This window comes from Chelonoidis abingdonii, chromosome 9 (assembly GCF_003597395.2).
Source record: "Chelonoidis abingdonii isolate Lonesome George chromosome 9, CheloAbing_2.0, whole genome shotgun sequence".
In the NCBI taxonomy this organism is placed as follows: domain Eukaryota; kingdom Metazoa; phylum Chordata; order Testudines; family Testudinidae; genus Chelonoidis; species Chelonoidis abingdonii.
Window position 1 is genome coordinate 38,583,605 of NC_133777.1, and position 25,222 is coordinate 38,608,826.

Consider the following 25,222-nt stretch of genomic DNA (forward strand, 5'->3'; position numbering starts at 1 on the left):
ATCAGATACTTCTTGTTAGTTTATAAGCAAACAATACTCAAACCTGCTTCAGTCATCAGAGATACAGCCAGGTGTTACATGCCAAAGCCCATAGACACGCTTTTTAGTAGCTGCTCATACAGCTTTCCTCTTTTATAAAATGTAAAGGAAATATTGTAGCTCCTAAAAGAACAGCAGCAGACCAATACGGACAGTTAATTAAATACAGCCCTTCAAGTCAGACCTTCAGGAAGGGTGGAAAGGGAGTTAGCCTGAACCCATTGCCAGAAGTAAAGATTAGCCTCTCTTCTGGGACATAGACCTTCCATCTCCAAACCCTGATGGCTTTCTGAGCACATGGCCACTTCTTGTTCTCAGAGTGGTTCCTTCAGCACTGGCCTGTCCGGCCACCAGCCAGAGCTGGCATTTGCTGCTCCTGGTGGAGTTGTGCTTTCTGAATTTCAGGCCAAGTATCAGAGCAGCCCCTGCTTATTTACAGCAGCTCCCTCACCCCCCAGCCATAGGCTCTGCACTGCTGCCATATTAACTATAATGCAGAATGCTCTGGCCTCCCTGAAATGGCCCTTCCCACCCCTGGCCTGTGCCTATGCTGTCTGGATAACCACTGTGCATCAGTGGAATTTTTAGCTGGGGTCCCTCAGCCTCTTTCCAGGCCCATACGCCTCAGGAGTGGAGTAAAGGAGTCAGATTGCAGTTCATACCTGGGCGTGCAGTGTCCTCCTTGGTTTTGTTCAGGTATCTGACATTCTCTCACTTGCAAGAGGGTAATTGCTGGACACTCTTGTCATAATAGACTCATAGATTTTAAGGTCAGAAGGGACCATTACGATCATCTAATCTGACCTCCTGCACAACGCAGGCCACAGAATCTCACCCATCCACTTCTATAACAAACCCCTATCCTATGTCTGAGTTATTGAAGTCCCCAAATTGCGGTTTGAAGATCTCAAGCTGCAGAGAATCCTCCAGCAAGTGACCTATGCCCTACGCTGCAGAGGAAGGCGAAAAACCTTCAGAGCCTCTGCCAATCTGCCCTGGAGGAAAATATCTTCCCGACCTCAAATATGGCGATCAGTTAAACCCTGAGCATGTGGGCAAGACTCAGCGGCCAGCACCCAGGAAAGAATTCTCTGTAGTAACTCAGATCCCAACCCATCTAACATCTCATCACAGACCACTGGGCATACTTACCTGCTGATAATCAAAGATCAATTGCCAAATTAATTGCCAAAATTAGGCTATCCCATCATACCATCCCCTCCATAAACTTATCAAGCTTAGTCTTGAAGCCAGATATGTCTTTTGCCCCCACTACTCCCCTTGGAAGGCTGTTCCAGAACTTCACTCCTCTAATGGTTAGAAACCTTCATCTATTTCTTCTAGTTTCCTTCTAGAAGCTTGTTAGATGTTACCACCACTGGGGTGGTGCTGTGTCCCTAGAGACAGTGATCCTGCCACCCACCCGCACCAAGATCTTCAACTCCATCCCACAGCCACAGCTTTTAGATTACATCTATATTACAAGCTAGGGGTGCGATTCCCCAGCTCACATACACTTACTTTTGCTAACTGTAATTGAGTTAGCATGAATATAAATTGCAATTTAGCAGCGATAGCACAGGAAACAGAGGCGCCACTGAGCTGTGCCAAGTACATGCCCACTTGCCCTTCTTGAATATTGGCACATCCAGACTTCTGGAATTTTCTCAGTATTTTAAGATTTATTAAACATTAACATCAGCAGGCCAGGGATCTCCTGAGCCAACTCTTTTAGGACTCTTAGGTGTAAGAAACTTGGACCTGCTGATTTAAAAATGTTTATCACTAATAAATTGTGTTTAACATCTTCCTTGGTTACTGATAGACTGGAAGGTACTTCATCATCTTTGTGCGATATAAGAAAGATTTGCTTCTTTCTAAATACAGAACAGAAATATTTATTGAACACATCTGCCCTTTTTTGCAACATTATCAATTTTACCATCTCCATCTCTGTCACAGTGTAGTTGGTCCTTAAAGGGAAGTTAGGCCATGCCTCACCTGTGATGGATCAGTTACCTCCCAGCTGAGAGTGATCATCTAGGGATCAGCTGATTATGAAGACCTGCAAGCAGCTTAGCTGGGAGTGGAGAGTTGCAGGAACTTGGCTAGCTTATATGACAGGCCCTGGAGCAGTGTGATGCTCTATAATCAAACTGGTAGAGAGCTGTAGAGGGTAGAAAGGCTCCTGCAAGAGAACTGTTTTTGTGGGCTAAAAGACTATTGATGTGCTGAATTGTGTTAATTAGAAGAAATAAAGTCAAAACCCTGAGAAAAGGGGCCTGAAACAGACTCTGAGTGTGGGGGGTCAAGCCTTCCTGGGTGGTAGGGACATAACAGCAGTCTGCAGGGTTTATACCATTGTTAAGAGTATATCAGCAATAGAAGAAATCCTAAAAACTCCTTATTGTTCTTAGCCCTGTTAACTATGAATTTTTTCCCTGATGAGTTTAGCTTCCTGCATCAATCTTCTACACTTCATAACTTCTAACTTATATTGACTGCTATTTCTCCTTTTTTCCTTTTGTTATATATTGCTTTTTTATTTCTACTTGCAGTCTTTACACTGTCAGTGAACTGGAATGGGTTTTTAGCCAAAGTTGTCCTCTACTGCTTTTTGGCCATTTAATAAACTTTTCTTAAAGCACTCGCAGAACTCTCAAATTTCATTTATATTTTTCTGTCTACATTTTTCTACCCAGTTAACTTTGCTCATCATTTTCCTCTGCTTTGGGAAATTAGCCTTCTCGAAGCACAAAGTATATAATGACCAGTTGGGAGTGGCCTTCATTTGCCCATATTGAATGTAATCAAGTCATGGTCAGTGGACAGTGGCAAGGCAACCACCACTGATTCCAGTCCAATGATTAATTCATCATCTTTATCTGACATAATGAGGTTCAAAATGGTTAACTTTTTGTTGGAAAGTCATCCTCTGTTGACCCAGACTGGATATGAATCAGTAACATAGCTCCAGTTCCAATTATAATCATGCCCCTGTGTACTTTGCAACACGCTGGGCCTCAATCAGCAACAAAGTCCCCAGATTCCTCTTCCACTAGAGGGGCAAGATGAAGTTCTGTGGCAGAGTCAAGTCATTTTAAGAATGAAGGCTTATGGAACGAAACCTGACAGTGAATCCTGCAGTCAGCATGACAGATACTTTGTTACTTATCCAGTGCAATTCATTCCATGCTACATCCACATTTTCAAAGGGCTGCAGATTTTTGTGTTGTCCTGGATCATGATCATTATTCAAAACTAACATTCCACGGCAATTAATGGAGCTGCTCATACCGCTTACAGCTAGTGTTTCCAGGTGCCTGGAAGCTCCAGCACCAGCAGCCAGCTCTGTGTCCTCTGGACACTGCATGGTTGGAAGATTTTCTTCCCACATGGCTGTTTCAGGAGGCGTGCAATGCCCTTTAATGGCACAAGCTTGCACAGGCACTATCACAGCTCAGCATCCTATTTTACATTCTCCTGTCAAGGTAAGATAACAATGGTGAACAGTGAGCAAGGCAAGTAAGAGCCAGATGGTGTTTTCAAGCGCTGGCCTGAGTTGTGAAAAGGATGTAGGGGAGCCTTGCTGCAGCAGAAGCCTGTGACTCAGCCGAAATTCTACCTATGGGACTGGGAAAGAACGTCCTGAAGTTGCAAAGAGCAGTTATGCCACCTCTTGCCATATGTGCTCCCTGCTGCACTGGTTCTACTCTGCTGCCAAGCCCCTTCCTGGGAGGATCCAATCCCACCCTTGTGAGAAACTCACCAGCTGCATTTCAAGGATGAAGAGCTCTTGGCAGATAAAGGGATGTAAATAAAAGCAGCTGTTTCAGTCAGAGCAGCACTCACAGTGACCAAAGGAGAGGCAACATGGGGACAGCTGTAATGTGGAAGCCTGGGAGCAGTGCAGAGAAGTGACATGCAGAGCCTAGGGGAGATGAGTTTCATCATGTTGCATAACCTACCCAGCCCAGACAAGCCTCCACAACTGCTGCCCTCAGAGATTCCGCAAGCTTGGGGGTGGTCCAGCTATGGAGGCATCTCCCACGCCCGAGGTGGTGGGGCTGTAGGGAGCTGCACCACCTGGGGAGGCTCTGGGCCTTGCTCTGCTCCCACTCACATTGATGTGCATGAGAGCACAGAGAGAAAGGAGAATCAGGTCCTGCCACTACGCAGAACCTAGGGAATGAGGCTGGGAGGGGATGGACACATCCTCCATGAGATGGGTTCTTTCCTGACCACCATCTCAGGGGGGAAGATTTCTAAATGGGCCATAGAGGCTGAGGTCTCCCTAGTTGACAGTGCCACTCAAAGAGGCATTTGGGGCTAAAGATTCACCCCTCCTCTGGAAAGTAGCAACTGGGGAGGTTGGAGGGTCCTGGCTAGGGAGTGGGGAGTAAGCAGCCTAGAGTTGCCAATTTGAGTTGGCTGTATTCCTGAAGATTTCATCACATGAGGTAGCCTTTAAGTAAAGATTAATCTTTAATTCCTGGAGACTCCAGAACTAATCCTGGAGGGTTGGGCTCTAGGTCTGCAGGCACAGGAGGAGACTGGGGAGATTGAGCCCCTTGAGAAGGGTGCGGTAGATAAGGTGGGTGCCTGCTCCCTGAGTTCTGTGTAGGAGCTGAAAGGAATGAACAACCCCTCCCCAGCTGTCTTTTCCTGTCCCTAGAACAGCTGGCAAGCCCAAGTCTGCTCAATAGCTGCCAGAACTCCCAATGAGTTCTTCAATGGGGCCAGGATGTCCCTGCTGAGTGGAGTATAATGTAGGAGGAGATGGGAATGTTCCAAGTTGGGATAGACTCTCCTAGTTTATTTTAGTGACAGTACGAACATAGTATCAGAGGGGTAGCCATGTTAGTCTGGATCTGTAAAAGCAGCAGAGAATCCTGTGGCACCTTATAGACTAACAGACGTTTTGGAGCGTGAGCTTTCGTGGGTGAATACCCACTTCGTCAGACGCAGGTATAGGAACTTCCAGGGCAGGTATATTAGCTAGCAAGCAAGCTAGAGATAACGAGGTTAGTTCAATCAGGGAGGGTGAGCCCTGTTCTAGCAGAGAGGTGTGAAAACCAAGGGAGGAGAAACTGGTTCTGTAATTGCAAGCCATTCACAGTCTTTGTTTAGTCCAGAGCTGATGGTGTCAATTTGCAGATGACTGAAGCTAGCAGTTTCTCTTTGAAGTCTGGTCCTGATTTTTTTTGCTGCAGGATAGCCACCTTAAGTCTGCTATAGTGTGGCCAGGGAGGTTGAAGTGTTTCTCCTACATTTTGTATTTGCCATTGCTATATCTGATTTGTGTCCATTTATCCTTTTCTGTAGCGACTGTCCAGTTTGGCCGATGTACATAGCAGAGGGGCATTGCTGGCATATGATGGCGTATATTACATTGGTGGATGTGCAGGTGAATGAACCAGTGATGGTATGGCTGATCGGTTAGGTCCTGTGATGGTGTCGCTGGTGTAGATATGTGGGCAGAGTTGGCATCGAGGTTTGTTGCATGGATTGGTTCCTGACTAGAGTTACTATGGTACGTGTGGCAGTTGCTGTGAGAATACGTTTCAGGTTGGCAGGTTGTCTGTGGGCAAGGATTGGCCTGCACCCAAGGCCTGTGAAAGTGTGGGATCATTGTCCAGGATGGGTTGTAGATCCCTGATAATGCGTTGGAGGGGTTTTAGCTGGGGGCTGTATGTGATGGCCAGTGGAGTCCTGTTGGTTTCTTCTTGGGTTTGTCTTGCAGTAGGAGCTCTTCGGTACACGTCTGGCTCGGGGATCTGTTTCCTAATTTCCTCGTGCGGTATTGTAGTTTTGAAAATGCTTGGTGGAGATTTTGTAGGTGTTGGTCTCTGTTGAGGGTTAGAGCAGATGCGGTTGTACCTCAGTGCTTGGCTGTAGACAATGATCGTGTGATGTGCCTGGGATGGAAGCTGGAGGCATGAAGGTAGGCGTAGCGGTCGGTAGGTTTTCGATATAGGGTGGTGTTAATGTGACCATCACTTATTTGCACCGTGGTCTAGAAAGTGGACCTCCCATGTAGATGGTCCGGCTGAGGTTGATGTGGGGTGGAAGTTGTTGAAATCGTGGTGGAATTTTTCTAGAGTCTCCTTCCATGGGTCCAGATGATGAAGATGTCATCAATGTAGCGTAGGCAGAGAAGGGCGTGAGTGACGAGAGCTGAGGAAGCGTTGTTCCAGGTCAGCCATAAAATATTGGCGTATTGTGGGGCCATGCGGGTGCCCATAGCAGTGCCACCGATCTGGAGGTATAGATTGTCCACAACTTGAATAGTTGTGTGTGAGTATAAAGGCACAGAGCTCAGCAGCCAGTTGTGCTGTGGCATCATCAGGGATACTGTTCCTAACAGCTTGTATTCCATCTGTGTGTGTGGATGTTTGTGTAGAGAGCCTCTACATCCATGGTGGCTAGGATGGTGTTTTTCTGGAGGTGACCAATGCTGTAGTTTCCTCAGGAAATCAGTGGTGTCACGGAGATACGGCTGGATGCTGGTGGCATAGGGTCTGAGTAGAGAGTCCACATATCCAGACAGTCCTTCAGTGAGAGTGCCAATGCCCGAGATGATGGGGCGTCCAGGATTTCCGGGTTTGTGATCTTGGGTAGTAGATAGAATAACCCTGGTCGGGGCTCTAAGGGTATGCTGATTTGTTCTGGTGTTAGTGTAGGGAGTGTCCTGAGTAGATGGTCCTATTAATGCTTCTCACAAGGGAAGACAAATGAGTATGTGTCTTATCTGGCCTTTACCTTCCACAGAATAGTGAAGACCCTATTGGATTTTATAGAGTCTCTGGCTCTTCTCCCTCCCCAGAGTTAAAACTCTGCTTGGGGTAAGATGCTTTATATATACACATTTAATTTCCTTTGTTGTTGGTTGGGGTTTAGGGGAATCAAGAGGTATCCGTGGCAGCATCAGACTTTCCCAAATGGAGCTCTAGCTGAGGGCTTCAGGTCTGTGTTGAAAACCCCCAGCGCAACTGCTTCTCTCCCCAGACGCTACTCGGAAGAAGTGTGCACATCTCTGTGTGTCTTACCGCCCCTCAGACATTAAAATTCTTTTACATGAACATGGACTTGGTTTGCTCCCAGGCACAAGGTACCATGGAGCTGGTTTCACTCTGTATCTCTGGTTTAAACCAAGCAACTCGCTTTTTATACTGTTACATTTGGGAACTGACAACATTTCTGATAATAGTTGAACCAATGTGGTAATGATTGACATACTTCACTCGTCTGCCTTTAACAGGGCATTGGGAAGGAAGCCTGGCTCTTTCAGACTGGGGGGATGTTGCCAATCCTACACATTCAAGAATCATATGTCAGGCCCCAAAATCTCATGAGATTATTCTTTATTCATGAGATTTGTAATGAATAATCAATGCTGGGTTCTTTCTATTGATGTGATTTTTGAGCCTTCTGGGTTTGTGTTTTCAAGTTTTTCTCTGCCACCACAAGGGCTGTTGCTATTGATTAGCATCCTTTCCTAGAGTTATGTTGGACCCCATGGCTGGAGATATCGTTATCAACTCCGATAGGAAGAGCTTTTTTCTCACTGAGCAAACCTTTGTTTTCCTGAAAGTGACCATATGGAGCCTATACCAGGCCTTGAGCAAACAGTGGAATCCCCCCTTGGCAAAGTCAGGACTTCACAAACTTTCATAAATAGGGGCCAGGGAACTTCTACTCTTCGTGGGGCATACGGAGCAACATCAAAGTTAAGTTGCACTTTCATTTCCTTCTTTCAAATGTAGACTTCAGCTGTTCCAACTAATTTTCTGGAGATCAGATTTTTCTCCACCAGACAGTATCTAAGGCCAAATCTTCAGCTGGGGTAAACTAGCCAATTAACAGTCATTGGGGAGATGTGTTTTCTGGATTATAGTACTTCCCTATAGGCCCTGATCCTGACCTCCTTACTTCAGTGGAAGTTTTGTACTGAAAAGTTAGGTCGGTATACCTACAGCACTCGAGGGGGGTGGGGGCGGTGAAATTCACTCCTGAGTGCTACAGCTATGATCCAATCCCAGATGTAGACGGGTCTAGGTCAACAGAAGAATTCTTCTGTCACCCTAGCTACTGCTGCGCAGAAAGGAAGATTTCCTACAGTGATGGGAAAACCCCTTCTGTCACTGTAGGAAGCTGCTCCACTACAGTAGCATAGCTGCAGCACTTTAGCTGTCATTGTAGCACCTGTAGCCTAGCCATGGCCTGAATAAAGAGGGTAGAAAAGTGCACGTAGCATTTCTCTTATATTTACAAACACTTTGGGTGAAATCCTAGCCCCATCAAAGTCAATAGCAAAATTCCCATTGATTCAGTGGAGCCAAGACTTCACCCTTTATGTGTAAGAACCACATGTACCATCTAGTGTCTTGGGACACCAATCAAAGGGACAACACAAGCTGGTGGCAAAACAGTGGTGATCTTCTACCGAAGGTACCACACAATTGTCTGGATGGAAGGGTGCACAGGGAGGGAGCTCTCTTATGGAGGTGTCAAAAACAATGTCCTTTGAATGAGCATGTGAGATATTTTAACGGGAGCATGAAGAATCATTCCCATGACTGTGTAGGTGGAAGTGACAGTGCTGGCATAGGGTGCTGGGGGGTATGGCTGGGTTTACTGAAGTTGGTACATCAGGATTGGTTTCATGAATTTCAATAGGCATTTCACCTGTGGAGGATGCTCAGGGAATGGCCCTGTGTTAATCCAGTGGCACAGGTGAACTGAGAACTGCACAGAAGTATGAGCAGCCCCAGGGAAGCATCCTGCACCATCAGCCTGCACTTCCCCTCCCTCCCCCATCCCTCTGCCAAACAATCGAGCCTTTCTCTCGGGCTGAGTGACGTTGGGAAGATGAATCCAGGGAGTCTCAAGGGCGAATGTCAGTGAGGGTGAACTCCAAGGAAGGGGGACTCTCAGGGGCTGCTTTCAAGACTGTTACCTGTGCCAGGTAACATCACTGCATGGCACAGGGACTGGGGGCAGGCGACGCAGTTCTTACTGTAACTAACCTCTCTGTCGATCCCTTGAGGCTTTGCTTCCCTTCCTCCCTGCAGGATGGGGGCCATGAGGCCAGCGCTGGCCTTGCTGTCCCTGGCCTACCTGCTGCACACAGCTGCCACCCTGAGAATCTGCGCTTTCAACATCAGGAGTTTTGGAGACAGCAAGCTGTCCAATGAGACCATTGCAGGCATCATCGTGAATGTGAGTGCTGGGAGTTTGGGGGGGAGGTCCCACATACCAGCAGTTCTTGGGAGCTGGGGATGCCCAGGACCCTATCAAACAGCTGGCCCAGGGGCTCTCAGAAGTGTGTTTTCTTTGGGCCTGGAGAGTATGCTATCACTTGGGCTGAAGGCTACTTAGAAACCCAACTGAAAGGGCAGCGATGAAGGGCCAAGTGCTAGGTTGTTTTTCTGCTTACTCCAGCATGATTGGCTAAGAAATGGTAACACTGGTTAGTGGCTCCTCCATGGTGGTTATGCCCTAGACTTCTCGGTTACAAGTGGAGACAGCCTATCTGAGCCCTGCCCAGGAACCCCTGTGGGGAGACACTTTCCAGCCACACTGTGCCCCATAACACTGAGAAGTGAAACCAAGGTCCAAGTGAGGAGGTGATAGATCAATGGATGGTTATGTATGGGCATAGATGGTCTATCAGAACAAAAGAATGGCCATTCTGGATCAGACTAATGGGTCCGTCTCTTCCAACAGCGGCTGGTGCTAGATGCTTCAGAGGGAATGAAGAAAACAGGGTAATTACTGAGTGGTCCATCCCAGTTTCTGGCAGTCATCAGCCACACAGTCCCCTATAACACTGAGAAGGGAAACTAAGGTCCTAGATAGATAAATATATTGATTGATCACCTATCTAGCTGTAAGGGTAGGGTGACCAGATGTCCCATTTTTATAGGGACAGTCCCATTTTGGGGGACTTTTTCTTATATAGGCACCTATTGCCCCCCACCCCGTGCTGTTTTTTTCACATTTGCTATCTGGACACCCTATGTAAGGGGATTGTTGTCCCCTTACTAAAACTCAGTGGTGGTGTTTTGGTTGGCTAGCTCCCAGTACCAAAAGAACTGGGAAGGGTCAACGGGAAATCAGGAGCCTGAGACTGACAGTCTCCAGGAACAATGGGGATTGGCCAGTGCTCCAGGTCAGCCTGATTGACAGGGCAGGCAGGCTAATCAGGGAGTCAGGAGGCCAGGGGAATCCTATTCTCTATGTGAGCTGGAATTGCCTGGGTTAGACAGAGTGGAGCCAAGTTAAGGAGAAAGCCGGGGCCCAAGCTGAGCTGGGGAGCAGAGCCGTGCCAGCCACAGGGGCCAGAGAAGCAGCCCAGGAAGCAAGTCAGTGCTGGGAGCAGAGTTACAAAAGTAGCCCACAGAGCAGACCTGTGCTGGGAGCAGGGCTGCAGCCACATAGCCAGAGGGACCAGAGAAGCAGCCCAGGGAACTGGAGGCAGAGCAACAGCAGTGCTGAGGCAGAGTGGAGCTGGAGCAGTCCAAAGCTGAGTGTGGTGAGCAGCTGGGGAGAGTGATGAGGACCCTGGGCAGTGGGGCCAGCGCAGAGAGATGCCTCCAGCCAAGAGGCCCTGCATGCCAGACTTGGAGGGGGGATCATAACCCCAACGGGACGGGGGCAATGCTGGGAAGAAGGGTCCTGCCACTTAAAGTCTGAGGGTGTGTGGTCACTGCCAGAGCAAGTGTCCAACCCGCAGCATCCCTGCAGCACAGCGAGGGCTTGAGGAGGCGGCCTGCGATTTGTGAGGAACAGGCTGAACTTCCCTTACATTCCAGAGACACTGCTTGTGATGTTCCCGTGCCACAGAGCAGGGTGCATGTTTTCCTCTAACCTTTCCCATTTTTTTCCTTATAATTGATTGCTGTTTAATAAACTTTATTTGCTTTGAACTGTATGCAATGATCAGTGGGTCAGGGAAGCATCCAGTGCAGAGAGAGCACCCCAGAGTGGCGAACACAGTAGCCCCTGCCCTAAGTGACCATGATAATGTTGGGGGGGTTGAGACCCCCAGAAATCCTGGGCCCAGCCTTGTTGGGGTTACGAGGACTCTGACACATAGGAGAGGGGGAGGGGAGCCCTTGAGGTCAGGCAGGCCTCTGGGTAGAGGAAATGGGAGCAAAGACTCAGATCCTTTTGCTAACCCATTTCACCAGGGTAGTATATAAGCCAGGAAAGAGCCCTACAATAACGGGACCATTCCCCTGCTTACATAGCTATCTGGGACCTTGGTTTCACTTCAGTGTTATAGGGGGACCATGTGGCTGATGACTGCCAGAAACTGGGATGGATCACTCAATAATTACTCTGTTTTGTTCACTCCCTCTGAAGCATCTGGCACCAGGATACTGGGCTAGATGGACCATTATCTATATCTATCACCACTTCAGATTCCAGTGTTTTTAAAGACAGACAGAGGGTAACTTTGGCAGCCATTCCCTATGGCAGTCAAACTCATCCTCTACAATCACTGCTGTGTTGGACTCTGCTCTTTTGGGATCCTGCTGGCTGATTTCAAACCCTTCTGGAACAGCAGCAGTCTGAAAGCTGCCATTTCCTCCATTTTCCCATCTAACTCACCCCAGGGCTCACTTCCTTCCCCCTAGCTCATGCACTGCAGAAGAAGAGAGGTTAAATACCCTGCTCAGCTGGTGGTTGAAGGGGCATGTCAGCCCTGGAGACACCACGCTTCTGGTGGCTGGCTGCAGCCTGGGATTTTGCTGATTGTTCTCAAAAATTTTCCCAGTGTTTGTGCATGTCTAAGGGAAGCTGGGGAGAAAGGTGAGGGATGTTAGGCACTGCACAGGCAGTCCGTACCAGGCTCAGCTTCACAGCACGGCACTTTGTGTTTCCCCCAGATCGTGCAGACGTACAACATCGCCATGGTGCAGGAGGTCCATGACACTGATGGGAGTGCTGTCAGGAAACTGATGGACCAGCTCAACAGGTGCTTTCCAAACCTACATGGAAGGGGGTGGGGAGGAGCCTAAAACATTGTTGTGGTCTGGAGTGTTTTAGAGCAGGTATAAACAAGGCCCCTTCAGGTGCAGCACCCAACCAGCCACACAGGGAAGGCTCCATTGCTGCCCGCAGAAGCTTAGATGAAGGGAGTGCTGGAGCTGTGGCTCTGCAGGTGGTTCTGGCATAATTGACTCAGTGACAGTGTCATGGGGAGCATCACTCACTGCTGGTCCAGCACCTCCTCTTGGTCACTCTGGGGATTAGCTCAAGGCCAACAACCCCATCCACAGTCTGCACCCCTTCACTTCAGCCACAGTCCACCTGCAACCCCTCTCGCAGCATCAAGTACCGCAGCATCCTCTTCATGGCTCAGCCCTCCAGCCGTATCACTATCTGGGTTCCTCCCTTCCAGGGGAGGTTTACCTCCTCAATAGTCCTGCCACTTCCCCAGTGGTGAGTGGGGGGATCCAGGCCCACCCACTGCTCTGGGTCCCAGCTCAGGAACCCTCCAAACCACAGTCACTTACTGCATTCCTTTGCCTCTACTATCACTGCATTTCCCTGGGCCACTTCCCTGCAGCCACAGCCCCCTCCTCAGTCTCAACAGCCTATCCAGAGCTCCTTCTCTTCTCCCCAGGTTCCTGCCTGCAGTGCTGTGTCCAAGGTGCTACCAGGTTGCAGCCAACCCCAGACACAGTCCTCCCTTCTCAAGTTCCAGTCAGCTACTGACCCTGCTCAGCTCTGAGGGTCTTTTATATGGGCCTCCCAGTCCCTGATTGGCCACTCCTTGCAGGCCCTCTTCTTTTGGCTGCTTTTTGCGCAGGTCTCCCTAGGGCTCTATTAATCCCTTACTGGCCAGTCTGGGGCGACTGCCACATCACAGACACCCTCATGGACCTCTGGAGCTTTTCACCACCAAAAGGCACATGCGTGAGAAGGGGGGGCATCCCTGCCTGGTGCCACACGCCGCCATTCTCACAGAGTGAGCATGATATGGGGTACAGTGGTACCAGGGTGGCACATTTCAGGGCAATAATCTTGTATACAAAAGACAGCACAAACAGAGGAGCACAGAACTCCCTGAGGACATCAGCAAGGTGCAGATACGGAGCAGGGCATGGTGCAGCCATTTACACCAGTGCAAAGTGACTGTATACACTGATTCTGATCTCATGTACTCAGGTATAAATGAAGGGTAACTCCATGACAGCCAATGGAGGCCATCCAGTGTGAAACCGGTGTAAGGTCAGAACTGGGGATTGTCCCCAATTCACACCTACTCTATGGGTGTGAATTGGGGACAAGGGCCACCAGCGCCTCAGGAGAAGCTTGTCAAAGGGGTGGAGAGGGCTGGAATGGGCTTGGGAAGTGCAGTGGACAGATCTACAGCCTCAGGCCAGGGGTGACATGACACCAGTGAGGTCTGATTCTGTTGGTGGTGGTATGAGAGCTGAGGCCACCTACAGCTGTCCCTGACGTGGAGGGGGTCACAGGCAAGAACTCAGTTCAACTTCATTCCCGTCACTCAGGTCACTACATTGAGCCTATGGCGAAGCTACGCTGAGTTGATCAGACTCAAGTGGAAGGGGTGAGGATAGGGCATACCGGTACCACCCATCCAAAGTGACCCAGCCACCTCTTTTTTATAGACATGTATACATGCCATTGCATCCCCTGTTTGGGGATAAGCGTGCGCCCTTTGTGGGACTCAGTCCTTGTACAGCATGCACTGTCCTTGCACATCATTCTCTTTGCCTCAGCTCACCTTCCAAGCTTCGCTTATCCATTATCTTGTGCATTGTCAGTGGTTCCCTGAGGGTCCCCCCTTATCTTAGCTAGCACAGACAGTCTGTTTCCAGCCTGCTGCTCCACTTACCTCCCTAATCCTGTCTCCCAAGAAATAAGGCCTCACCCATGTCCAATTACTCATGTCAAGCCAGCCTACATATTGAAGGGGCCCCAGGGGAACGATGCTTCCTGAGGCACCCCCCTCCTCCAAGCTTGGCTTCTCGGAACAGAGTGGCAAGGGGTCTGCCTGGAGGGAGACGTCTCAGCCGTAAAGCAGGCAGGGTCACTCCTATGCTGGCTGGGAGATCGGCTGGGGGTGAGACGGGAACGGTGTGAGATTGTGCAGAGCAGGGAGATGTGCTGGACATGTGCACGGCCCTCCCTGCTCCAGCACGGGCCTCACTGCCGGCTTCTCTGCTGCCCCAACTCTAGGGCATCTCTGCAGCCATACAGCTACGTGGTCAGCGAGCCCCTGGGCCGGAACTCCTACAAGGAGCAGTACCTCTTTGTCTACAGGTAAGGATCCAGCAAACAGCCAGAGCTAGTGACAGTACTAGGTGTTTTCACCTCAGGTGATGTTCAAAGCATCCCCCACGGTCTTGAGTCTCCTGCCCAGCCACTGCTGCTCTCTGGATGCAGGCCCCTGGGCTAGGGTTGCCAATTTGATAATATTTAAAAACTGGAACCTCCCCAGCCCCGTCCCTTCCCCTGAGGCCACATCCTGCCCCACCTCTTCCCCTGAGGCCCCACCTCTGCCATGCCTCTTCCCCAAGGCCCTGCCCCTTCCACGCCTCTTTCCCCTGATGCCCTGCCCCGTCCACTCCTCTTCCACCTTCCCTCCTGTCGCTCACTGCTTTTCCCCTCCCACCCCTCTACCCGGTTCAGGAGGGACTCACTTGCTTTGCTGGTGCTTGGAGCTGCAGGCACCTGATGCAGGTAGGAGGTGGCCCTGGCTAAATAGCGGCTGATGTGGGTGATGACTTGGCGCCTACCAGGCCTGCAGTAACTGGACGTTGGGTGTCTGGTCAGTAGATCTGGCTGGATCCTATCAGGTCCCCTTTTCAACCGGACGTTCCGACAGAAAACCAGGCACTTGGCCACCCTACTCTGGGTGCACCAGGGCCCACCCCAGAGTGGAGCCACCTGATTGTGTGTGGTCATTCCATCTCTCCTCCTGGCAGGACGGATGTGGTGTCGGTGGTGGACAGTTACTACTATGATGACGGCTGTGAGCCCTGTGGGAGCGACACCTTCAGCAGGGAGCCCTTCATCGTGAAGTTCTCCTCCCCCTACACAGGTAAGCAGGGCCCAGGAATCTCTCTGCCCCATGGCACTGGGAGAAGCAGCACCCCAGGCCATCCCTCAGCTAGCTAGAGAAGTCCCTGCTCCCCCACACGCTGATCCCTCCCTCCAGGGAACAAGGAATATTACCATGGAGAGTTCGGTAAAGTCTTTGGGAATGATGCTTCAACTCAGAGACAGGCCTCGATCCAAATAGGGGGAGCATGGGGCTGGATCCTGGCCTGGGCACTTATTCTGAGTGGTATGTAGGCAGCCTGACCTAGTGGTCGGAGCGGCACTGGGCGTCAGAGCCTGTCTGATACCAGGAGGTCAAAGTCTGCAACAGTCCAGAGGGCAAACTGAGGTCTGGGGTCAGGCAGGGCCAGGTTACCAGGAGCTCATTAGCAGGTAGCAGAGGCAGATATGGCAGGGAAAGCAGCCCTGAGCAGGAAGATCCCATTTAGCAGGTCAGTGGGTGGTGGGTTGGCGCTCACTGGTGCAAGCGCCTTGTGGACCAGGGTTCAAGACCTGGAGTCCTCAATGGGTGTGGGTCTGGATGCTGGCTTGGGGAGTGCTTGCCTGGGCTGGGGGTCAGCAGCTGGGGATCAGTTCAGCTCACTGTAGAGCCAGGTGCAGCTGGGACCCAGAGCTCAGCTGGGCGTCATGGGGGTTCACTGGGCTGTGAGTATACCCGCCCCTCCTCCAGCCCACGATCCCATTGCTCCTTGGGGTACGGTTTGGTCACAAGGCCGAGAGAGGGGAAGGGTGGCTGTGCACTAAAGTACAACCCCCATGGCAACCATTCTCATGGGGGCTGAACTCCTCAGAGCAGCTGGGGAGAAGCAGCGACAGTCCTGGCCAGCGGGCGCCCAGCCTAGAGGCTTCACTGGCAACTAACCACCTGCTCTGCAGCTTCCTGTGACAGCTGCTGCTTCGGCACTAAAGCCAACCAGGAGCACCTTTGTGGGTGGTGCTGACCCAGGAGGGCAGCGCCCAGGTGCAGAGGGACCAGGGGAGGCTAGTGCAGCGGACTGGAACTGCCAAGAGACAATAGAGCGAGCACGAGTAATGGAAGACCTGGGTTCAAGTCCCAGTCCTGCCTGATTCTGAAGGGGAGGGGAAGTGTGTGTGAGAGAGAGAGAGAGATAGCAGGGGTGATGGGTGATGGCTCTGTGTGCACACAGAAAATGGCTGTCTGTGTAACTTGTGTCTCTGCAGAGGTGCAGGAGTTCGTGCTGGTGCCCCTGCTTACACCCCCCAACGAGGCTGTGGCAGAGATCGATGCCCTCTACGATGTCTACTTAGATGTCATTGACAAGTGGGGGACTGATGTAAGCAGATGTAGCTGGGCGCAAACCCAGTGCCTGCCGTGTGAATGAACTCACTGGTGTTCCCTCCCCTGCTTGTCTTGTCTGAGGCTGCTACTGCCTGAATGGGACATCAGCTGACTTGGCTGTGGAAGGTCCTAGCTAGCCTATTACTCATGCCGACCCCCCCACTTCCTGCCCAGAGCCCCTCCAGCTACTCTGTCTGCCTGGGCCAGTGCAGGTTCCAAGGAATGGTCAGAGGGAGCAGCCAGGCCTGCTGCATACCACTTGCTGTGGCTGCGCACTGAGCTGTGGAGCTAACCAGCAGGGTTTGCCTCTGGGGAAGCGAATCCCTCTTCGTCCATATCCACATGCTGATCTGTGTCAAACAAAGCTGTGGAGCATAGAGGCCCATCTGTGCTGCCCCCAACCCCTTCAGCCCTAGGCCTGTAGGCCTCAGAGCCACACGCCTCCCCAGCACACAACCCCTCTGGGACCCTTGCCTTCCCATGGTCGCTGTTCGCTCAGCCCCAGCCCCACTGTGGGCAGAGTGCCCAAGGGTGGGGAGATGCGGGCTCCTTCCCACTCCCCTGCCAGGGTCTTATCACACGGATGGCAAACGAGGATCCTGGACCTGCTTCCAGCTAAATCAATGGGTTCTGCTGCTCAGCCTGGACAGCACGGTCCCAGTGTGCCAACCCCTCGAGCAATCAGGAATGGGCCATAGGCCCTTTCACCTGTGAGCATTGGGCCCAGGGCAGTGGTGACCGAAGCCAGCTGTTCCCTGATCACATTGAGCCAGGGAGGTGCACACAGCATGTCACCCTAGGGGTGGTCTTGACACCAGAGCCCGGGCACCTGCACCGTGCTCCCTCCCCAGAGTTGCTATCTCCGGGGCTGGGCTGGGTACATCAGTAGGAGACGTGGGGGGCCCTGCCTGTGCTGCCGCTGCTCTGCAGGTGAAGTGTCAGCCCCATAGGCTAAGGTCATTGCGGTGTCAGGACCTCATGTGTAGCTGAGCGGAAGGAAAGCCTCATGACCCCAGCCCCAGAGGAGACAACCCCCCCTGTGCAGAGAAAGAACCAGCAAAATGGTGAGAGGGAGTGACAGACCCCCAGACCACCCTGTGTCAGCTCCTGCCCCTGCCTTAGCCACAAAGACAGATACAGCCAAGGAGAGCAGTGGTTAGTCAGCGAGACCTCAGCTCGTGGCACTGGCAGGGCTGCCTGAGACACTCCAGAGCGAAGGGCTCGGGGAGGCTGCCGTGCTTGAGGTTCTTGCCTTGAACGTGTGCTAGGTGTGGGGGCTGGCCTGGCTTGGCCCCCTCTCACTGACCTGGCACTTCCTTGGCAGAACATCGTCTTCCTGGGAGACTTCAACGCCGACTGCTCCTATGTCGGGCCGCAGGACAGGCCTTCCATCCGCCTGCGCACCAATGACGTATTCTAGTGGCTCATCCCGGACAGTGCAGACACCACCGTGTCGTACCCAAACTGCACCTACGACCGGTTAGGAGAGCTGCTGCTGATGATCATCATCCCTAGTGCTGCTACTGGGCCTGGGCCTGGCAGCTGTACGAAGAAGCCCAGGGCTATATGGCTTGAGGGGGTCTCCGTCAGCCCTTGGGGGTTGGGCCAGTGCTGAGGCAGATGGGCAGTGGGGTGTCAGGGGAGCCTGTGCTGCTGCTGCCCAGGCTGTGCCTGTTCCACCAGTCAGTAGTGGGTTTCAGTCCCTGGGGCTGCCAGCCCCTCAGCAATGCAGCACCATGGCAGGAGGGTACCGCATGCACGCCACGGTGCATCAGATATAGGAATGACAGCAACCCCAAGAGACAGCCCAGCGCAGCCAGTGCCAGCCCTGGGGACAGGAAATAATGGGGAGGGGATGAAAAGGGACAAGGAGAGGGCTGCAGGTGGGCAGTGCCCTGGCACAGAAGGCCATCACTCATAGGACCACATCTGGGAATACTCAGAGACCACCTCAGCTGTGGAAAACCACACCTCTGGCACAGACCCCAGACGAGAGAGACTGTCTGTAGCCCAGACAGGACACTCATTAACCCTGATTGCCCTGTGCCGTGCTGTGGGCATGTGCTCCCCACACACCCAGGTGCGATAGGCAGCCCCACTCTCTCCAGAAGGTTCTGGAATCAGGTGTCGCTGGAACTTGGCCCTGCACACGGTGGTTTCTTGCCAATTTCACTTCCCCATGTTCAGCTGTCACTTGCCTCCACTGAGTGCAGGTCCTGCACAGGATGGAGCTGGCTGAGAGCCCGGGGTTGCTCTCAGGGGTCTAGCTGCTGGGGAGAGGGATTACCTCCCAGGACTGCACAAACCAAGCCACCCTGTCAGCTCCCCCCAGCACTCTCCCTGGCTCCACGACTCAAGGAAGCTGGTGAGGAAACCCACCAGCAGTGCCGCCATCGCTAGCCCTGGGCTCCAGCCTGGCTCTGCGGCAGGCGAGGGCTTTCCCTGCAGGGTGTGACCCTGAAGCCCAGCTGCTGGAGAAGTGCAGTGTTTAACCCTAGTCCCTTGTGGCGTATCACAGGATCGTGGTGAGTGGCTCTGAGCTGCAGCGTGGTATGGTGGCCGGATCTGCCAAGGTCAACAGCTTCCAGGAGACTTTCCACCTGCAGCGCGAGGATGTAAGTGAAGCTGGCAATCTGCCTGTGTACTTGCAGAGCAGCTAGCTGTGAGCAGGGACAATAGCTGCTAGCTAGCCAGGGGACAGCGACAGCTGGTCAGGACTGGGGCCAGGCTCAGAGATCACTGCACCCAGCTTTGCGGTGAGTCTCCCAGAGTTAAAGGCTAGTCCAGCTCAGCTACACTTAGGCCTGCTCTGCACACAGGTGTCCTGCTATAACTGTGGGTTTGGAGTGTGATTTTTTTACTGCTGTAGTTACAGGGGCAGGAACTCGTGTGGATGCAGTTATACCATATAAAGGGGCTGGATAGCTTATTCCCCTTCCCAGATGGGAAGAGCTATCTCTGGGTAAGCACTTTTAGACCAGTCTAACTCCATCCACACTAGGGGCCAAAAGGGGCACCACTTGTGAGTATAGACGAGGCAGGAGGCCTGATTCTCCATTGTCCTGCACCTTATGCAGAGTGAGAGCTGGGGCAGGGTAAGAGTGCAGGATCTGCAGGACAGCCTTTCACACGTATTTGGCTGTGGCATCACTGACTGCCCAAAGACATAGTTACATCTCCTCCTGGCCAGGACACAGCATTTCCACTTGGAGGGCCCTGCTGGCTCTATGCTTTACAGCTCGCGCCGCCCCAGCTGGTGGTTGCTAGTGGCCATTTTCTTATGGACATTGTGTATAATCTTCCCACACCTGCAGTTAGCCCCTGCCATTGGTTAAAACCCCAGGCTTGATCCTGCTCTCTCAGTGGAATAACCATTGTTCTTAGCTGACCAGCAATAAACTAGTATAGCCATAGGCGCCAACTCCGTGGGTGCTCCGAGGCTGGACCACCCATGGAAAAAAAAATAGTGGGTGCTCAGCACCCACCAACCACAGCTGTTCGGCAGTGCCCCCAATCAACTAATCCAGGGCACTGCGAAGCAGCTGATGGAGATGCCATCAAACAGCTGATACGCGGTGCAGCCAAACAGCTGTTTGGTGGCTGGGGGAGAGCGGAGAGCAGCGAGTGGCAGGCAGGTGGGGGCCTCGGAGCAGGGGTGGCGTGGGGGCAGGAAGAGGTGAAGTGAAGGCGGGGTCTTGGGGGAGAGGGATGAAATGGGGGCAGGGCTTCGGGGCAGAGCAGGGGCGAAACACCCCTTGGGAAAAATAAAAGTTGGCGCCTCTGAGTGTAGGTGATCGAGGAGACTCCGGCTGCTCCTTTCACAGCGCTGGGGAATTAGAGGGTGAATTACACTGAGGTCTTGGCTCTCCTCTCGGCAGTGCCATCCACTGCAGCGCATGCATCCTGTGCTCTTACCTGATTGGATGCCACCACTCCGGCATCACAGAGGGGGCTCATGGCACAGAACCATTCAGCCCCTCGGGAGGCCAGCTCCCCTGGGGTCTGTGGCTGTGTTTTGCGTGTGTGTAGATGGCAGTGCTCTTGGAGGCACTGTGTAGGCAGCATGGCCCAGTGGCTAGGGCGCAGGAAGGGGCATCAAGAGGCCGAGGGCCGGACAGCCCAGGACCTTCCCCTTGTGTGGCTGGTTAGAGTGGCTGTGTGAAGTGACAGTGACACGCTCCAGGCCAGCTCAGCCTGGAAGCATTTTACACATTCATTGCACTGGTCTGAAAGACTCCCCAAGGCGCAGGGCAGGAGAGGGTTAAACCTTAGGCTTGAATTGTGTGGCCAGTTCTCACCGCTCCATACCTCAGTTTCCCCTTCGTAAAGGGCTCTGAGCTCGAGGGAGAAGCGTGGGGAGCCTTGGCTCATTCTGGCATTGGCCTCCTGTTCGGCATGTGCCACTGGCCTCGATGTCCGTGGGGTGAGTGCAGGCCAGGCATCCCCTGGTTTGTGCTCACACCTGCTGGGAATGCTGCCTGAGAGCTGATCTAAAACCATGCAGGGCGCTCTTCTCCCCAAAGGCAGAGAGCTGACGGGACCCCTGCATCTGACGAGTCGCCTTGCATAGGAGGATCTCAGACCACCTCATTAATATTAATTGACTGACCCTGGCAGAGCCTTGTGATGGGGGAAACTGAGGCCTGGAGCAATTGAATGATTTGCCCAAGGCCATGCAATGAGTCAGTATCAGGGCACAGAAGAGATCTAGACACATGCTCTGCCATTAGCCCATTCTGCCTCCTGCTGCACCTCCGGAAGTGCCAGGTTCCATGTGACAACAGGAGCCATAACACAAAGTCATGGACAAGCTGTATCTGATGCCTGCTGAGCAGCCCCACAAACTTAGGGTCTGTGATTTCTCCCCTTTGTGTCCAAGCCCTGGCCGTGAGTGACCCTTTCCCGGTGGAAGTGACTCTGAAGGCTCGCTGAAGCTCGCCTACTCCTGCCTTGCTCCATCCTCCACTAGGCCAGGAGACGTAGCAAAGGAATTTTTACTGCATTCATATTCCCTTTGGCTGTTGCTGGCTGCAGTGCCAATGCCTTCAGACGAGCTCCCAAGGCTGAACCTCAGCATCTACGATTATAGCCAGATACCAGTCTCCTGGTATCTACCTGCTGCTCCTGGCACATCCTCATGGCTGGTCACAAACCCACCTCTCTAGGTGCTGCATCGAATGGCCTATCAGCGTCACTTACTGGTACTTGGATAACTGGCACATCCACGCCATGCCATTGGGAGATTCCTTCATGCATTGTAGTTAGTAAGCTTTGAAATCTTTGGTCTCGGGGCATCCTGTAGTGTTATGCAGGGCAACAGGGCTGTGGGGGGGGGAAGCTGATTTTGTGGCCAATGGGTACGTGCAATTAACATAGAATGAATGAGGGGCAGTTTTATAAGTGCTTGATGATTGGCTAGACGCCAGCTCTCCAGTCACGTGATATCTGGTGTTTTTCATAAAGCCCTACCTCTTGGAGTCACGTGATTATAGGAGAATCTTGGCTTTCATTAAAAGAGCCAGGGTCCAGCCTTCATGCTTGTGGAGAAAAGCTGGAAGATGTGACTAACCTCTCAGTGCTCAAACCCCACCAGGCCAATAAACAGAACCCACCACTGATTATTTTTTCTCTCTCGTGAGTTTTAAACCAGTCTCATGATTTGGGGGGCCTGGCTCCTGAAACTCTGAACACTTAACATGGAATATAAGAAGGGCCACACTTGGTCAGAACAATGGTCCATCTAGCCCAGGATCCTGTCTTCAGACAGTAGCTGATGCTAGATGCTTCAGAGGGAATGAACAGAACAGGGCAATTATCGAGTGATCCATCCCCCACTGTCCAGTCCCAGCATCTGGGGTTGCATCCGTGACCTAATAGGCATTGAGGGACCTGTCCTCCATGAACTCCGTGAACCTGACTCTTCTTGTCACTGTCTGTCCCCATGGAGTCATTCCCTACAGGACAGCATTTGCTGTGGTGTCCCATCCCGATTGAGGGGCAGAGATTCTATTCAGTGTCTAATACAGCTTGCCTTTTATAATCGCCCACCTGCACTAAGGACACTAATATAATCAAAGGGCCCGGAGAATCAAATGGATGCATCTGTAGCTGATTTGGAGTGTTTTTTGGGGGGTCATTTACGCTCTTGAAGGCCTCTGCCATCTGAGCTGCCAGATTCTGTAATGAGGGGCATTTCTCTGCTCATGGCAGGGTCCCTATTCAACAAATGCTACTGCAGCAGCAAGACTACAGCTCAGCCCCAGGAGGGAAGGGACTAGACCAGTGGTCCCCAACCTTTTTGTGGCCAGTAGCACATTCATGTTTTCAGAAGAGTGTGGCGGGAGCCAACAATTATTCACATACAGGGCTGGCTCCAGGCACCAGTGGAGTAAGCATGTGCTTGGGGCAGTACATGGTACGGGGCAGCATTCCATTCATTCTGCAGAGTCAGAATTGTTTGGGGGTTTTTTTTGGCACCAGTTCTGGGCAGTATGGAGAGAAGCCAAGAGGACAAAGAACGCTGGCGCCCGCAGCCTGCAGCCTCGGAGTTCTCTGTCCCCAGTAGGCGCAGGGCCATGGCTTATCTTTGGCTTAAGCCACAGCCCCACACCTGCCAGAGACCAAGAACACCAGCGCTCGCAGCCTGCGGCCTCGGAGTTCTCTGTCCCCAGTAGGCGCAGTGCCATGGCTTCTCTTCGGCTTAAGCCACAGCCCCGCACCTACCAGAGATCAAGAACACTGGTGCCCTTAGCCTGCAGCCCCAGAGTTCTCTGTTCCCAGCAGGCGTGAGGCTCTGGCTTCTCTCCCCTGCTGGGCACTAGGTGGGTCCCGCACCTGCCAGGGACAGAGAACAGCAGCACCCACAACCCGCAGCCTGCAACCCTGGAGTTCTCTGTCTCTGGCAGGTGCGGGTCCGCAGCTTCTCTCCAGCTTCAGCCGCGGCCCCTGTGCCTGCCAGGAACCAAGAACACTGGTGCCCCCAGTCTGCAGCCCCAGAGAAGCCAGAGAGAAGCCGCAGCCCCGTGCCTGCCAGGAACCGAGAACACTGTCGCCTGCAGTCTGCAGCCCCAGAGAAGCTGCAGCCCCGCGCCTGCTGGGAACCGAGAACACTGTCGCCTGCAGTCTGCAGCCCCAGAGAAGCTGCAGCCCTGTGCCTGCCAGGGACTGAGAACACTGGCACCCGCAGCCTGCAGCCCTGGAGTTCTCTGTCCCTGGCAGGCGCTGGGCCACAGATTTTCTCCCCTGCTGGGCACTAGGTGGGCGCACATAAATGCCCTGGTGGGCGCCAGGGTGCCCACAGGCACTGCGTTGGGGACCACTGGACTAGGCTGTGGGAACAGGACAGGATTTGGGATGGGAGAGGCATGTGGCTCACTGGGCATGCGGTGGAAATGCTTCTGTGTATTGCAGTCAGTCACTCAGCTGCCACAATGGATGGAAAGCCCTCAGAACAGCTCAGCGGTGGCCCTGAGTGAATGAAACCAATCTCCGTCTAGACTGCAGTGAGCTTCCTGTTTATTTGGGGGGTACCTAGCATCTCAGAGAGCCGTCGGGGTGCTGGGGGAGCTGGAGTTCATTAGTGCAGTCAGTGTGTGTGAGAGACCGCACACCTGCTAGGGTTTTACTGCCATGTTACAAAATATTTTATTTTAGAACAAATTAAACCATGACTAATGATTCTTCTAATTTATTAAATAAGGCACCAAAATATCCCACTGAGCCAGGATGGGCAGGGATGCAACCCCATGCTCTGAGTGTCCCTAGCCTCTATTTGCCAAAAGCTGGGAGTAGACAACAGGGGATGGATCACTCAGTGATTGCCTGTTCTGTTCATTCCCTCTGAAGCATCTGGATTGGCCACTGTCGGAAGACAGGATACTAGGTTAGCTGGACCATTGCTCTGACCCAGTGTGACCATTCTTAGGTTCTTTATTACTTGTGACAGGAAAAAAATGGGAAAAAACTAGTCATTTCTTCTCTCCCATGTCCATGATCTTTGTTACTGGAACGAGTTTCCTGCTACATCTCCCTTGCCCTCTAGGTGGCAGTGTAGACTGTTTGCATCTGGCTACAGCAGAGTTTGACACCTGCATATAACCCTTTTGCCAGGGGGTATCAGCAGCACCAAGGGCTGGGTTCTATATCTAGGGGTTCCTCTTAACATTACAAAACCAGATCCGGCTCAAGCCCCTATTTAGAAATCTGGGAAAACTACCTCCAACCCAAATCACCCCACTCCCGGGCCTGTAAAAAGGCAAAGCAAATGTTCATTAATAGGGAGAGGGAACTCTGCATGAATTTGGGGAAACCATGCACCAATGAGTCAAGAGCATGCAAACAATAAATAACCTCCCACCTCGCCATATCCTTTGCGTCTGTTTTCTACCTTGCCGTGTGGAAGTCCAACAGACGAATATCCCTTTAACACAGCACTCCATTTCCCTCTGCTGTACCCCATTCACAACTGGTTGTCCCAGGTCAGTGTAGTCCCAGAATTCAGGGGAGCATTTGCATGGGTTCACCACCCACCCTGATGGGGGTGAGGGGTCAAGCAATGCCTCTCCTGCTGCCTGCCACTCACTATTGCCCCGTCCCTATCTGCAATGCCACGTTCAGAGTTTCCACCACTTAGCTCAGTTCTGAGTGATTTCACCAGGCGGTAGGGGACCTGACTGCTGCTGCAGCCTCTGTGCTGCCTTTCACAGCAGGTCTAAGGTTCAGCCCCCTGGCGATCACTCAGCAGAAACAAAGACTCTCATTCAGATCAGCTCTGTCTTT

The 25,222-nt window shown here is 52.3% G+C and overlaps 1 protein-coding gene across 1 annotated transcript; it reads left to right on the forward strand.

The window, feature by feature from the left end:
• The first annotated feature begins 9,114 nt into the window (after window positions 1–9,114).
• On the forward strand, window positions 9,115–21,376 carry LOC116825497 (deoxyribonuclease-1-like). Its single transcript, XM_032781566.2, is given in 8 exon segments — window positions 9,115–9,261; window positions 11,937–12,025; window positions 14,260–14,343; window positions 15,009–15,124; window positions 16,327–16,439; window positions 17,769–17,923; window positions 18,963–19,063; window positions 21,324–21,376. Coding segments are annotated over 8 exon segments (858 nt in total).
• The last annotated feature ends 3,846 nt before the right edge of the window (window positions 21,377–25,222 follow it).